At 32.2% G+C, this 16,684-nt stretch overlaps 1 protein-coding gene across 50 annotated transcripts in view; it reads right to left on the bottom strand.

The window, feature by feature from the left end:
* LOC130896151 (voltage-dependent calcium channel type A subunit alpha-1) overlaps window positions 1–16,684 on the bottom strand; it is a 102,354-nt gene that overhangs the window by 9,874 nt on the left and 75,796 nt on the right. For 20 of the 50 annotated variants that reach the window (XM_057804022.1, XM_057804021.1, XM_057804014.1 and 17 more), the window contains one exon: window positions 10,477–10,509. The exons of 11 other annotated variants lie outside the window; for them this stretch is intronic. In XM_057804022.1, the coding sequence (XP_057660005.1) occupies window positions 10,477–10,509 (33 nt within the window). Of the gene's footprint in view, window positions 1–10,473; window positions 10,510–16,684 lie in introns of all 50 variants that reach the window. 19 more of the 50 variants (XM_057803987.1, XM_057803981.1, XM_057803985.1 and 16 more) reach the window with 1 other exon arrangement.

Here is a 16,684-nt window from a genome sequence, read left to right on the forward strand (position 1 = left end):
ATCAAAAAGCTACCGGCATTGCCAAGTTAGAAGATTGATGATCTATCAGAAGACTGGCAACTCTACCGGAACAAGATGGTACCTTGCGCAGAAAGTTTGGGTCTGGAGGAAAGAAAATTTCGAATAAGGCACATAGTGCTTCTTAAGAGAACATCCTTTCGAATCGACTATAATGCTATGCAACAAACTTTCCAGTATCCCGTTCTACATCACGTAAACGAATTAATTCTTCGGATTTGCAAGAGTACTAGGAAAGCATTGCTTCCAAATGAGTGCAAGCAATTCAGAATATGTATGGTGATCTGGACTTTTGGAAACGAATTGTCTCGCAATGACGGACGTATTTGCGTTTACAGTCCATCAAATTCAAGATTTGAAGTGCAACATCTTGACGGAAGTAATAAGTCCTGAAAATTTTTAGTACATGTTTGGGCTTGGATGAGTATAAATTGTCAATCAATCAAGAATTGGTTCAAGTTGAGGTTTACCTCAATATTCTAGACAACATTATGTTGCCATCGGTAGATAATATTTAAGATTTTATTTACCAGCATGATAATTGTCCTGTTCACACTACCTGTATCATTCAGTAATAGTTTCGACCTAACAATATTGAGAATTCTCCGTGGCCGGCAAATAGTCCTGATATGATCCTCTTGAAAATTTATGTGAGTGGTTTGTGAAAAACTTTACAAAAATAATTTTCGTTTCAAGAAATCACGAAGACCCGTGGAAAGTCTTTTAAATAGAACGGGAAGATTTTAATTCAAATAGAAATATGTAACTACGATTAATTTGATTGATGGCTGCTACATATTTTTGAGATGTAAAAACCGAGGAAAAATTAATTTTTATTGTTAAAACAGATTTCTATATTGATTTTTCCATGGATGAAGGTGATCTATTGATTACTATAAATAAGTACATTGTCATGGTCAAATCATATTTTGATAAAGACTGAAAGTATTCGAAATATTCTATGCTTTTGAACGAAATTTTAAAAACCTAAAATCGGGATAATTTCTCAAAAAACGTATATAAAAGAGGTCTGAGAAATGTAAAATTTGAGAAATTTATATGAAATAATAGAATGTATTTTAAATTGAAGCTTCGGTATTAAATTTTTTGATTTATCTGTTACGAACGCTATGAACCTATATTAATATTGTGGAAACTTACATTGTTATAGTACAAAAAGATGAGAAATATAGTAATACTGTGAAAATATTTGCAATGTGATAATACGTGAGATAAAAAACAAACTTGCGCTTATATTGTGCCTTATTTACATCGTATGCCCAAATTCGTATTCACAAATTGAATCAGTGTCTTTATAACAACAGTTCAGTAGCGCCATGGGAAAAAAATAAAATAAACAACTCTACTTACGGATTAAAAATAGTTAAAATGATAAATTTTTGTTTGTTCACAATTTTTACTTGAAATAATTTATAAAAATTCAATTGGATCTATTTGCCTAATCTTATTTTCCCTTCGCTTATATTATTACGCAGTAAACGTACATTCTAAAAGGAAGGGAATTGACGGATATGATTTTGAAAGAATCGATTCATAATCCTCGATTCCTGGTAATAATCTATGTTTATAGCTCGCGTGTATTGAAATATCTATATCAGTTTCTCAACAACCGTCATCAATCATCTGTCCGCTTTTTGAAAATTAATTTTTACATAAGTTCTACAATGTTTTCAGAACTGCAACATAAGAAATTGAAATGGAAAGAGCACAAAAATAGGAATGGGTAGCCCTCGTCAACAAAATTGGTCTCTACGATCAAAAGGACACTTAAGAATAATGACCTTTGTAATTGAGTTTTTAGATAGGACAACATAAATTACTGAACCACTTATAATGTCCGTCGTTGGGTATGATTCTAGTAATTGATCAAGTTTTTCACGGAATGTTCCCATTCTTAAAACTCAGTATCTGTAACAATATTTACCGCTCTGTTAAATATAATAAAACAAATTGTTTCATACTCCACGAAATTAACGAATGTGTTAAACAGATTTCGCAAAAAGGAAATACAAAGGTTATTAGCGACATCTCAGTCCACAATTTATGATACAGTTGAGTGTCTTTTAGATATTTGTGGTATCACAATTGTTGTTAAATACAGAGATTATATTATTTGGAAAGTTGTTAGCTAGTCTCTCGTTTTTGTACTTTCGGCAGTTCAAAAATAAGTGTTAAGTTAGTTAGTTAGATAACGGAAAATTACGAGAACGTTTCGCAAAGAAAGATGAATTTGATCGGAAATACTTGGAGGAATTATGAGAATTTAGTGTACTTCGAAATTATTTCAAATGGTCGAGCCATCAATGTATATAGTGGACAGTTGATGTGAATGTAAGAGGTTTTATCGGAGAAATATCCAGATTCTTTTACAAGACAATGCTTATCCACATACTGCGAAAGTTGCGCGGAATAATATCGGAAAACTCAATGGTATTGAATTTCTACCACATCGACCATTTATTCCGGACTTGCACCATCATATAAATTTTCATTTAAATCAGGCAATGGTTTTACCAAGGACTCAAACAACTTGTTAAACGTTGGGTTTAAACCATGGGGCTATACTATACCTACTATATCGAGGTTTTTTCTATTTAATGTACAAAGTAAACTTTATTATTATCATTATTTTTGAGTTACCCTTTAAAAATCTCGGAAACACGAAATGAAATAGTGGTTGCAATGCAAAACTATTCCATCCTCCAATCATTTGTTATAAATAGTTTTATATGATGCCATAAGGACAAATTTAGTTTTAATACTTAGAGATTATCACGATAACACCATCCGTTTGAACTTTCTTGAGTGTCGGACAATAGTTTACAAATAAAACCAAAACGTTTTGATTATTGGATGCTTCATTTAGGAAAGGACACAACTTCACTATTGATGCGTGTATTTTCAGCAGAAAGTACTATTTTGACAATTTTTCGTGCAAATTGTGTGTAAAATAGTTCAATTTATAATGAAAAACCCAGTATACCTCTAATATATGCTTTTATCGAAATGCAAATTTTGTAATTATTAAAATTAATGTCATATTATAAAAATCAATTCCCATAACTCACATCTTGGTCATCCAAAATCCAGTTTACTATATTTCCATCTAAAATAAATGATCTTGTTTGAAGTTCTAGGGTTACTTAAAGATTAAATTCCATGTGATATTATATGAAATAGTTATTTGAAATGAAGATTCTAAGGATCTATTTGAAACTATTCTACTCATTGTACCTTTAGGACGATTTCTAAGACTATTTTTTATCATATTAAAATCTGCATCTGGAAATGAACATTTAAATTATAACCCAACTAGACAACTAGGTATTTTTCTGACCTAACTATTCTAATACATTTATATGATACCACCTAAACAGAGGGTTTTTTTTCACCTTTTTATTCCTGAAACAAAAGAAAGGATTATTAGTTACGTTAAATTGTTAAAATAATTATTATCGGTGCAATTTTTCTTCTACAGAATAGGAGAATTAAAAAATGAGATAATATTATTGGTGGGCGACAAAGTATTTTCGATTTTGTAGTAAAAAATTGAATATTTCATTTTTCTTTCTGCATTATGCATCCGCGCTCATAAAATTTCTGGTCATTAAATGAAAAAACTGAACCAGGTGCCATTAACCATTCTAAGAATTTCGGAATAAATGGTAAACTGATGGTGCCAGATCAGGGCCGTATGAGGGATGTGACACCACTTTCTAGCCAAGCTCTAATAGTTTCCCACTAGTCGCTAAAGATGTGTGTGGCCTTGCATTATCATGGTGGAACACTAAATATTTCCGATTTGACAATTCTGGCCGTTTTTCTTTAATTACTTTATCCAGTTTCATTAATTGTGGACAGTAAATATCAGAATTGATCTTTTGGTTCATTGAAAGTAGCTGAAAAAAATACAAAACATTTGAAATTCCACCAAATTGACATCATGAACTTTTTTTGTTGTTTTTAACTTTCGATGTGGTTTGTGCTGTTTCATCATGTTTGCTCTATGATCGTTTTCGAATTATGTTTTTGTACAGGACCAATTTTCATCACCAGTGATGATTCTTTTCAGATTCATACCGAATGAGCTCTGCTTATTTGTATCCAGCCAGTTGTCACCAAATTCAAACTGATAAATTTCTAGGAAATTCATACACTTCCTGTGAACATACATGGCAAGGAATCTGCTTAGGAAGAGACAATTCAAATGAAGAAAACGATAAATCAATCGATGCGTACTTGATTGAGAAGCAGCAGATGAAATTATTTTCCTATAGAGAAAAACAGAAGGATGTAGAGCATTGATAGATACTGAAGAAGTTTAACGATTATAGGACATCCAAAAATGTAGGTTTCAGTTGATGGTGCCCAGCAGTAAGAGATAATTCAGTTAAACTATGTAAATGTAGCTCGAAACCATAGAAAGTTGATATTCATTTCAAAAAATATTGAAAATATTCTCAACTGCACCGATTACACATATTTTGTAACACGATTTTGCCGATACTATTTATAGTAGTAGATATTTACAGTATATTTACCTAATTGATCGATTCCTCTTGGTATTTCTTCTGGCAAGAGTAATAAGGGAACTATCTTCTGGTAAATTGAGATGCGTGTCAGAATGATCTTGTCCCCCCATAAGGGGGGCCACTTCTAAGCTAAAAGACCCAGCTCTGCTGCCTCCACCACCGAGGTGCCCAGCCATGTCCATCAGGCAGTCGAAAAATGATGCTTTCTGTTTTGTACAAATAACTTTTACTTAAAGCGCTTCAAAACTATGATGAGAATATCCTTTTTTTAACAATTCAAAATATCCCTTCGATTTCTAGCAAAAATATCAAATAGAAAAAGCTGTCTATATATCATCTAATAATATTTCGAAATTCTTCTTTAAATATAGAAGATCATGCGGTGAAATATCGTTTCATAGGAATATGTAATATGCTAAAAATTTGTTCTAAAATGTTTAAATATACCTACCCAATAATATTTCTATGATAATTAACTGTATTTACATGGTCATTGTGATTCATATAGGTCTCTCCAATAACTCTGATTCAATGATGATTCGGTTCGTAATTACTGCCCTACATAAACTAGTGTTTGCATTGCCTGTATCATTTTGTATGCACAAATTATTTCACTAGTAACCTATGTCAAATAGAAAGTTGTTCCCGGGAGAGAAAAAGCCATTTTTGACCCGGATACCAGGGACGAAAAGCAAACTTTCCATCCCGGCGAGTTTTAGTTTGTGGGTTCACCTTTATGCAGCTTTGATTATGTGATTCCCAATTCCGAAGCACTTATAAAATTTAACAATAAAATGTGTGATATCAATATTAACAAAAAAGACAATTGGATCACTTAAAAAGGAATGAAAATCGATATAACTTGCTGCAGCTAATTCTTAAAAGCAAAATATACAGTCATAGATAACCGGGATAGAGAGGAACTTCTTGGCTACAAACCGCAGGCAATGATTTGCTTTAACTACCACAGAATTCTTCTAGCCAGCGGCAAACAAAGTTGGAATAGCCATAGTAGTCACCCACATCCGAATTGGATAGACTTTACCAAACGAAGAAGATAATTAATTCGAAATAAAACAATGATGCTGGAAAATCTTTAAACAAAAAGAAAATTGACCAAATTTTGTTAATCACGCCGACAAAATAGTTGAAAACCTTTGTTATTCTCAGGAAAGCATTATGAAGAATCTACTTAAACATTCGTTAACAGAAAGGAAAGTGATATCGAATGTAAATATCCCATAATAGAATGGCAGTTTTTACATCAAAATTTTCGAAACAAACTGTTCAGGACCATAATTTTTGGTCAAAGAAACGTCTAAAATGCATGCCGAATACTAGTTTATGGCGGACTATAATTACCACGATTGCAATCATTGTAAACACCTTTGTCATCATTTGCATACAAATCAAATTCATCCAACAAAAAATATATACATACGAAACTTGTTTTTGGATACAATAAATTAATTTCAACAATGATTTATGTTATAAGTTTGCACACAGCTTGAAGAAAAAGCCACAGAGGAGATAGTATGAATTTAGAGCACTGTCAAATTGATAGCACCTACCCTGACATTCAAGTAGGAGTAGCAATGGTTTTATATAGTTTCGTTGCACATCTCTGCTTCTTTGATGATTTTCAGTGACCCACTTCATACAAACACACCAAATCCAAACCTGCTCTTCCAAAATTCATGCCTCAACGTTGAATTGCGGAAAGGGCTTCCATCCAACCCCATCTTTTCCATTGGAGCTCGCTTTTGTTGGGTTTAGTAGAAGTATCCGGTTATCGTGTTCCTTTTCTTCAGTATTGTACTATGCACTGGAGAGATAAATTCCTCACCCACTTATTAGGACTAAAAACGACATCAAATAACGAATTCAGTTGCTAATGCTGTCTCTACTCGAGATTCTTCTAGTCCTCGAATGGAGAGCATCTTTAATAAGTGGTCTCTCTCCATCCTTTGATCTTTTTAGTCGATTTGTCTTAACTTCTGGTCGTGGTCAAGTTCTTTTCTCAATCTAATATACCTAGCGTAGACATCTAGGTTATTATCCGCCATTTGGAAGTTGAGGTGAGTTCTCAGCTCTTCTTTTTTTAATGGTTCCAGCTCTCGGTTGATCTGCTGGGTCTTTATGTACCAAACGGTGTAAACTGCTTGCATTGGGCTGATATTTTTCTGGGCCCGGAGCTTCTTTCAATATCTCATGAATACCGGTGCTGTAAATGCATACAGCATGATGGAGAAAAGGTTGGCCCTGATGAGTTGGAGCTTCGTTTTCAGTTCAACTTTATTGGTCTTTTATCTTTTCGTAACCTTCCTCGTGTTGTCCACTAAGTGGCTACCCAAATATGTGAGTAACCATATTATATACCCTCTAATTATCAGGGTAGGTACTAGATATTTCAAGAGGCACCAAAATCGTTCTTGAAAGAACCAAGCGTTTATTATGAATTTCTTATACAGGAGTTTACGTCAATTTATGATAAAAAGACATATTCTATTTTTCTCTATTAACCTAACTGTACCTAATTAGATTTTAAGAAGTAGATTGAGCTATCTTGACCCTCGTTAGCCTAGACATGTGATACCTTATCACACAAAACGTGTACCCAAAATTTTTTGGATATGCCTAGATTCAAATAGATTTTTATATGGAGGCATATACCATAAAGTTCATATTTCTCTATTGCATCCAAAAACAATATTTATATGACAATTTAAAAAATTATAAGCTCAAAAGTTCATTGATTTTCAAGTTCCATTCTCTAACTATAACTAACGTAATTAATTTTCAATTGCGATTTAATGGATTGGTATTGGTGACGTTTATTCTTTTTGTTTTGACTCTGAAACGTTTTTCAAAATGTTTGGTGTGAATTTTTAAATTGTCAATGTATACCATTTTTTGAAAATTACCCTTGTTTCCACCAATCTTCTGCGTCTTTAACATTATTGTTTTTCAACAAATAAGCTTCACAGTTATACAAAAAGGAAGGAATTGGAAACATGAAATGGGAAAAATGTGTTTAAATAATTGTTTTACACATGTATATACATTTAGTTTAAGGTATGAATCATGCTGAAAAATACGTAGAAATATTAAAAGAGTTACTGATGTCAAAACATTACGCCATGCCAAAATGGTAAGAATACTTTTTAATACTTTGTTTGCACAGCATTTACGCATGCATAAAGATATTCTAAGAGTTAAATTTGAAGAAGAAAGCAATAAGTAAATCGAGAAAGATATTAAACCAGGTGCAATTTGCAAGAGATTACACGAAAAATCTATATTACTGTGGATCAGAATGATAATTGAAATGATGTTTCTGAATTTGTTGAAAGTCGTTTTAGTCGATGATAATTTCCTATATTCCTAAATGGACAATTCTGTTAAAAGGTAAGTATCTCATTTTAAGTGGAATCCTACAAATCATTACAATGTTTATCATAGTCGAGTGCTAGCACTTCACTTGGAAGTATTTTTAATCGAAAGTATGAAGTGATACTTTGTTCTACTCGCGACAGAATTATTCCTTCTCAAATTTAATCAAAAATAATAACTAAATAGGTTTTCAAATAACAGAATTTAACTTATATATTTTATTTCAGTGTATTTAGTTCCTACTATCATCTATATTTATAGTAGTTTAGTTACGGAAAGTTGATATCTGTATGTAAACTCATTAACTGAAACTATCATAGGATATTTAAGGAGCAATCATTTATTTTGAGATAGTCACTTCGTCTTCTAATCCCCTTCAGTTTTTTTTCAGTTCACTCTATTAATTGCTAGTATCTAACCTCTATTTTTTCAGCGACTATATTCCTCATCTGGTCGTCGTCGTTTAAACCAATTCATTTCTTCCTTATTTTTTAATATTATCATCTCTTTTTTCATAGATATTTTCAATTCATTGTCTTTATAGCTTTCTCCTACTATTCAAGATTCACTTCAATTTTTCAATATTGTTACTGGTATCTCATTATGTATTGTAATTTTCGATATGTCAATATCTCTTTGCCCTAGTTTACTTAATGAGATTTTCGCTGATTCATTTCAACTGTTTGATAACTCTCATTATATTTTCACAAATTCTGTTCACTATATTTTTCTTTATACTCTATTTCTTCATTTTTCACATCCATTCTTGCGTTTTCTAGTTCAGTTGCTATTAGTAATACCAAATCGTTAGCGTCCAACAACTTTTATTGTTTCCAAATGTGTAAAGTTGGTGGAGATGTTCTGGTGGTAGAGATGGCCAGCAGTTTCAATCCGAAATGTATTTTACGTCGGGATATTCACTCTCAAAATATATTTTTTTACTGATGAGGTTTGTTTTACTCTTTAGAAAATGTTTCTCTGTGAGAAATCACATGGTTAGAAATCCTCCAATATGAAGTTTATACAGTTTGCTAAATGAGAATTTTTCACTCATCTTAAATAAATTATAACAATTTAATTACTAGTGGAATTGATTTGCATACTGTCAAATTTGATATATTGTCAGCTCTTCACATTTCAAATAACATTGATGAAAAAATTTCTTTTTTCCTTGGAAAGTTTTATTGGAAATTTCCAGATTTAGGAAAATTTAAGAATAAAATTATCCATTGTATGAAAATGAACTTTTCAAACAAACTGAGAAAGAACTTTTTTGAAATTTTGAGGTTATGTCACCCCTAATTAACTCCCAGAATAGTTAGATTGTCTTCTATTTGAGAAATATGGTATATCTAAGTTAAATGGTTCACAGGAAATTCATTTTTTTCACTACTTTGAGTTTTTATAACTCTTCATGAATGCATTTTGGTATAGAGGTGAATTGCCCCCAACCGCCATATTTTGGGCTCCTCTATACGCTTCTGATCTATGTCGGCTTTTATACTGGACATCCTGTATATAATCAGACATTTGAATTTCCTAAATGGAAGGTGCTATTATGCATTTATAGTTTCATAAAACAATATTGGAAGTGAAATAACGAGTTTGGAAAGTGGAAACGTAACGAGTGCTAAATACACTTTCGAACGAGTTTTGTACGATATTTTTCCTACGACCACGTAAACAATTCTTCAAAAAAATTTATTTTCTAAATAAGAAAATCAATTAAACAATATCACACATGTGTTGAAAAGTATAAAAACACGTGTGCTGAAAAGTTGAAAAATCTTACAAATTATTTCTCATTTTGTGATAGAAGAGATGACAAAAACGAAAAGAATGATTATGAAATATTTTATAACTAAAGAACAGGAAAAGAACCAATAGAAAAATAAATTTTTTGTAGCTATATTAGATACCCAACAAGAATTTAATTTCAACGTTTAAATTATTTTGCAGATACTAGTATGGATTTGAACATAAATCACAACAAACTTTCAATTTGTATTGTAAACACTAGTATAACCTCAAAAAATAATATTGTCTACTTCTTCAGTCTCCTTAAATTTGGCCTTTTACCTTTCGGCACCCAGCAAGATTCATATTGTATTCGCGTATTTCTTCTATCGTTCGAGACCATATATAACATAAGAAAAAGAAGTATTTCAGTACATGTATGTTTTGTTATTTTTTAGTCCATTTAGCTACTTTCTTAGGTAAAAATAAGTGTGCAATGCATTTTCATAAGTGGTCGTAGGAAAACACATTTGTTGACCCCTAGTTTATCATTCCTAAATATATTTTTTTTGTAGTTTATTTCCAACAAACTCAGATAAACATCTTTGTTAAAAAACACAAAAATACTGTCTATATTTATATCAAAAATTACACTATCTGACTAATGAGCTAGTTCTACTTGCAGGACTGTACTATGAATGAGTATTCCTTGATTGAAATGCAATAAAAGAATTTAAGTGAATAGGAAAAAATATATGCCAAAATGATATACTACCGCGGTATTGGCTGAAGGACTGTTTCCAAATCCCTGAAAATAATTTATAAAGATATAATGTACTATTTTTTTTTTCTGTATTCTACTTATTTGCTGTGACTGTTTGTTTTCTAGAATGCAGTAATGATTTTTACCAAACGGGTTTCCTGAATCCAATTTCTTATTTTCTATCATCACAATCTGAGGTTTCATTAATTTTAAAATAAAACACTTGTTTGAAGTAACGTTTTTTTGCGTGATTGAAGATTCCTAATGAATTATTGCATTTGCAAATTATTGAAAATCGTAATGTTGCAAATCTTTATATCTCTTGGATGATCTACATACACACCTTTCATTTTATTTGCAGTATTTGTAAAATTAAATCCAACCTTTCTCTCTGATGTTTAATTGTTGAGAATTGTTGGTTCATTTTTTAAAATGTTTGATCAAAGAATGATATAAATAATAGGTGCTGATGATGACACGATAGAAAACAGTGGCGTCGTGTGTACTGATATAGAACAATATTCAAAATTATATCTGCTTCAATCTAGAGTGTTGCTGAACCAAATAGGCATAGTCTACATAATTCTAATACATACTAACATGAACATTAGGATCAATGTCATCATCCGTCCAATTTTGTTGACAAGTTGACAGTTAATACACTGCAGTTTATTCTTGATAGTTTTTCTCCATGTTATGTTCCAGAGGTATTCATTATTTATCCAGATATCTTCATTTTGCTGTTTGGTTTGCTCCACTGATGCATTGTGGTCAAAGCATTAGTCACCACTTCTGAATCCCACTTGGATTTTTATTTATTTGGAATAATCCTTGGTTCACGTATTTTGACACAGTACTCAGTTCGGATATATTTATTCTAACTTTCGAGTATGGAGGGTAGAGGTAAGGAGGACCATCTCATATGGGGGCTTAGCTTAAAAACTGTCCGCTTGTAGACAACGAATTATAATTCAAAATTTGACCAGAATGGCGCTCCTGTCGGACGAGATAACATAGATAATCGTGTCCTGGAATAGTTTTAGATTGTTTAATTTTTATTTTTTCGCTTTTGTTTTGTTTTCCTTTTTAACGTCGTTGGTTAAAAAGTCGGTGGCGCCCAATACCACTTCCTGCGGAAGAGTCTCCTGCCGGGGATTTAAGGTTACAAGTTTGCCGTTTAGTGGTTTTTCATATTCTTTCCAGAATAAGTCTCGCCATATTCAGTTAATGCGATGAGTTGAAACTTCTCATAAATACGAGGATGGTTCAAATATGAACCGGAACCGGAACTACGTAGCTATTCCCTCACAAAGGATTCCGCTTCTGCTTTTGGATTGCAGTGCTTCTTTCGAAACACCAAATAAATAATAGTCGCGTGGTGACAAATCGGGACTATAAGGAGGGTGTTCCTGTGTTTTCTTTGTTGGGCGTTGTCTTGCAGCAATATCGCACTACAAGAATTAGAACACATTAGAATATAAACACGTCTTAATCTGTAGACAGGTTCAACCATGTTTTTAGAAGGTTATTATAGTACTGCGCATTTACAGTTCATTGTTCAGAGAGAAAATCAAACGCAATTATTCATTTCATCAGTATTGGTTCTGCTGGAATATTGTCAAAGCTTTCTGCTGTTGCTTTTTATGAAAAATTTGATGCAAGAAATATTCCATGCATCTCAATTGCTTTTCTATGATATTTAGTGTATCCTGTTGATTTTTAGGTCAACTCTATCGACTAGCGAGGCCTCTTTAAGTGAGAGTCTGTGGGTCAGGGTCCACGCCATGCTACGCCACTGTTTCAAAAAGTATATTGCGAAAAAGATGTGCTTGAATGTTAATCAAAGGAACCATTCTTTTCTAACAATTAACTACAAAGTTACAAAGTTATTGAAAACATTGTTGTCATGTGTGAAAGAAGGTTAAATAGTTGATAAAAATAGTGATGTTACAAAGAGAGAGGATTTATGATTTTATCCCACGCTACGGAGCTAATTTTGTTCATCGTTTTTTTTTTTGATTGAATTTTACATTGAAATTAGTATCACCATCTTTTGTTGAAAATAAAAATCTCTTTCTAAGGTTATCTATTATTGAAATTTTAAAGTTTGATTTGAAAATTCTACAATATTGTATATGAAAATTGAATTAATCTACGCCATATTTTCCAAATTTTTAATGGATCATGAATTACCACCGAAAGTAAGAAAATAAGCGAAATTTTAGGTCAAAAATTGATTAAATTTTTTCTTAGTTGTTTGTTAGACACTCTGTGTGACTTAACAGAGCAATGATGATCAAACAAATATTGATTCACAGCTACACAAAGCTACAATTGATACTGATTCTGTTATAATTAATATAAAAAGGTTTGTGGTAGATCGACAAGAAAAAACATTTACAATCATAGGCAGTTTTAGTTATAATTGAAAATATAATGAGTTTTGAGAGTAGGAAATCGAATATTAAATTTTTTTGCTATGAAGAAAATACTAAAATTGATTAAATAAATTTGTGATTAATCCGAAAACGGCACTTGTGTATGAAATGTTTCAATTGTTACAAATATTATCTATACGTGATGAAATCAAGTTACTTTTTTGTATTTGTTCACCTTATCAATTTACGTGACTAAATTTTGATTTCGAGATTGAATTAATGTGATGTTTTAACTTATTGATTTTAGATATACATATTAGGATACTATTGGAAACTGTAAAGACATTCTTGATAAATTGTCTCGTAAATATATTCTTATCAAAATAATAATGTTATTTCCAAAAAAAAATTAAATGGCTTTCAATAATATACAGATCAAAATTAAATAAAATAAAAAAATTTCTGCGCATCCAGAATTTTCAATATTACAGGACTAACAATAATCGTGAGTAAGCACAAGCTTTATACACTCTATGGTGAAATGGACCTCGAAAAGTACAGTAACTTATGAAGTAACTTATCTAAATAAATGATAAGTATGGTGTTTCATTAAAACTATAGAAAACAGTTATGATTTCAACCCAATAGAGAATAAAGAAATCGGAATCGTGCAATCGGAGTTGTGCAACCTGTTTGCAACTGGAGACCGCACACAGGTGGGCCATGTATGCCACTTCAGTTCACAGCTCTCGGCTGATGGTCAGCCATAGAATATACAGATTTTACAAAGATGATTTCTTGAATTTTGAAACACCATAAAGGATAATAAATCGATACAAACCAGGATCTAATGTCTATTTTGACAAATTTTCACAATAAAATATTATCCAATCCAATCATTTAACCAATAGCAAAATTTTCAAATTTGGAAGGTTCATTATTTGTTTTTCATTTCATTTCTCAGTTATAACATCACAACAAAAAACAAAACTCAGTTTTTTGTAGTGAACACACTTTTTACACCATCTCTACACCAACACTCACAATTACACTGTCTAAAGCGCGTTTCGATAATCAAGTTATCGTCTTCAGAGACAATTCATCTTCAACCTCTGAAGACGATAACTTGATTATCGAAACGCGCTTTAGACAGTGTAATTGTGAGTGTTGGTATAGTGGTAGTGTAAACAGTGTGTTCAGTATGAATATTACCAACTGTTTCAGAAATTCCAACTTAGTCAGTTTGTTGTACTTTTTACTAAACGAAAAACATATTGCAATCCAAGAAACCTATTTGGAAATATTCTGTAAAAAATATTTTTTTGTGTAACTCACTTTGCCGGTACTTAAATACGTGTGACAAATTTCTGTTTTACTACGTTACTTAAGTGTAATAGTGTTGCTCAGTGTACTTCTACAACATAAACTATGTAACATCGATTAAATCCTATACTATTTATTATTAGTTTTTTGAAGCCATTGTGCGATTGGTTAATTACTCCATAGAAAAAAATATGGGAAAATCTCTTTTCCTGATATTTATGAGAAATAACATCAAATCTACTTTATTCTTCCTTGTTTACCTTCGACTCTGAACAGAATAACGAGAATTTTGTGAATCTTCTTGACATGTTCGAGATATTATCAAAAAATTTGATTTTTCTGTACCTATTTTGAGACAGAAGATTCGTGAATTTATAAAACTGCACTGGAGAGCTTTGAACTATGCTACGCCTCGGGCATCTTAGCGCGCGGCTCAGAGCTCTCATGTACACCTTTAAAAATGCACTAATCAAAATTTTTGGCCCAAAATAGGTTATCCAAAGTATTAACCTTGGTTATCAATGTACTCATTCCAACATTGACAGAACGAAATTCATCAAAGTCCTTTTAGATCGGCTCTCATCTGCTCTATCGCGCCTTTATCAGAAAATCAGAAATAGTGTCTACGTTTTCTCCTTTTAGTACATTGCTTGTGTCCGGAAAGAACCAGAAGTATCAATCTCAGTAGATACACAAGTCGATTCCGAAGGGAAATGAGCGTTCATTGGTGGCAAGTGATGGAAATTACTAATGCAGAATGGCAGTATAAGATGTGTACATCAAAATTCTATAAAGTATTGCAGTATCTGTATACAAAATATAGTATTGAAGATGTTCGTAGCTAAAAAACTAAAAATAGCATAGGGGTGGTTATAAAATAAGTTGCTTGAGTAGAATATCCTACTGGGTATACTGGGTATAGTCACAAAAGTTGAAGCTGAGTCGGAGTACAAAGATGAATAATGTACTGTTAATTTTATTCTAATGCTTGTTCATAATGAACTTGCGCGAAATGTCTTCATCTCAATGCCTTATTGTTGAAGTCAAACGTCTTCACTCTGTCACAATAAAAATTATAATTCGATGAATCCTGGTTACATTTTATCTAGAACCGGCTTTATATATTGTTACCAACTCGTTTATCGACGTAGACCGTGAAGCCGGTACTATTAGATTATGTTAATACAAGGGTTGCTACTTAAGTTTTGAGATATGGCAACACTGATTTGAATGTGTCAAATCTGACAATGTGGTAACAACAGTGGGCCGATTATCTCGCTTCTACTTTTGATATTTCGCTAGTTTTTTTAATTTAATCGTAATCGCACTTCGCTACAGATCGTCATGTGACATTCCGCGAGATTGAGGCATATTTGGTAATTAGTTCTACTTGCATACATTCAATATTATATGAATATTTGACTGTTGAAACGATTTGTTCGCGTTGGATACCGCATCGTTGATGCAAAGAAAGGATGAAAAAATTAAATCGCGGTGTTTTGAACGTGGCAGGTGAAGAATCATGGATCTATGCATATGAACTCGAAACTAAACAACAATCGAATGTATGAGTTTTTCAAGACGAGCCAATCCAACAAAAGTTGGCCGCGGACGAAGCACTTCGAAGGAACTGGTCGCCTGTTTATTCGAAATAACTGGACATGTCACCACTTCTCCATTAGAGCAACCTAGGACGGTTAATTCTTAATGACACATTAAAATTTGTTTGCCAGAAGTATTCGAAAAAATCAGTGAAACCAATCAGAGAAGACGAATCATTCTCCACCACGACAATGCGATCTCTCACATGTCAGTTCAAACAAAAAACTTCTTTGAACTGTCAAAAAATCGAATTGATTGGCCATCAATGATTTATTCTTATTACTTCAAGTCAAAAATTAATTGCGAGGTCAACGTTTTCCTAAATTTGAAGAAGCGGTATGGAAAAAATGCTTCCAAAATTGTATCTTATTGGAAAATATTTTGAAAAACAATGAATTCATATCGAATTATGATCAGTTCTTTCTCAAAACAGAAGTAGCAATTCTCGTAGAATCTGAAATTTGTACCCGGCGTGTCCACCAAATTTTAGATGCTGCGTCAACAATTTGCACCATATATTATATGTTTTTGTGCTTTTAGGACGCTTCTCGTCATTAGCTGGTTCATTACAAGCTTAAAATCACTTCATAGATCCATAGAGTTACTGTCTCTATAGCCATCGACCCATTTTGCATGTACATAATGAAATATGGATTCTTATGAAGACAATCTTTCAGTTCCATGCGAATTTAGAAACGGTTTTGAGTTTCGAACTAGATTTCAACATCTTCAATAAGTTCTCAAATAGTCGATAATCCATTTGTACAAGCTTATTTTTCGAATTTTTGTACAGTTCTTAACCTTTAAGGATATTCCACATCATAAGCTGACTCATTTTGAATTTCTAATCACGCATACCACTTTATAGATTCATGGTATTATTGCCTCTATAGCCGTACATAATGAAATATGGATTT

This window comes from Diorhabda carinulata, chromosome 7 (assembly GCF_026250575.1).
Source record: "Diorhabda carinulata isolate Delta chromosome 7, icDioCari1.1, whole genome shotgun sequence".
Lineage (NCBI taxonomy): Eukaryota > Metazoa > Arthropoda > Insecta > Coleoptera > Chrysomelidae > Diorhabda > Diorhabda carinulata.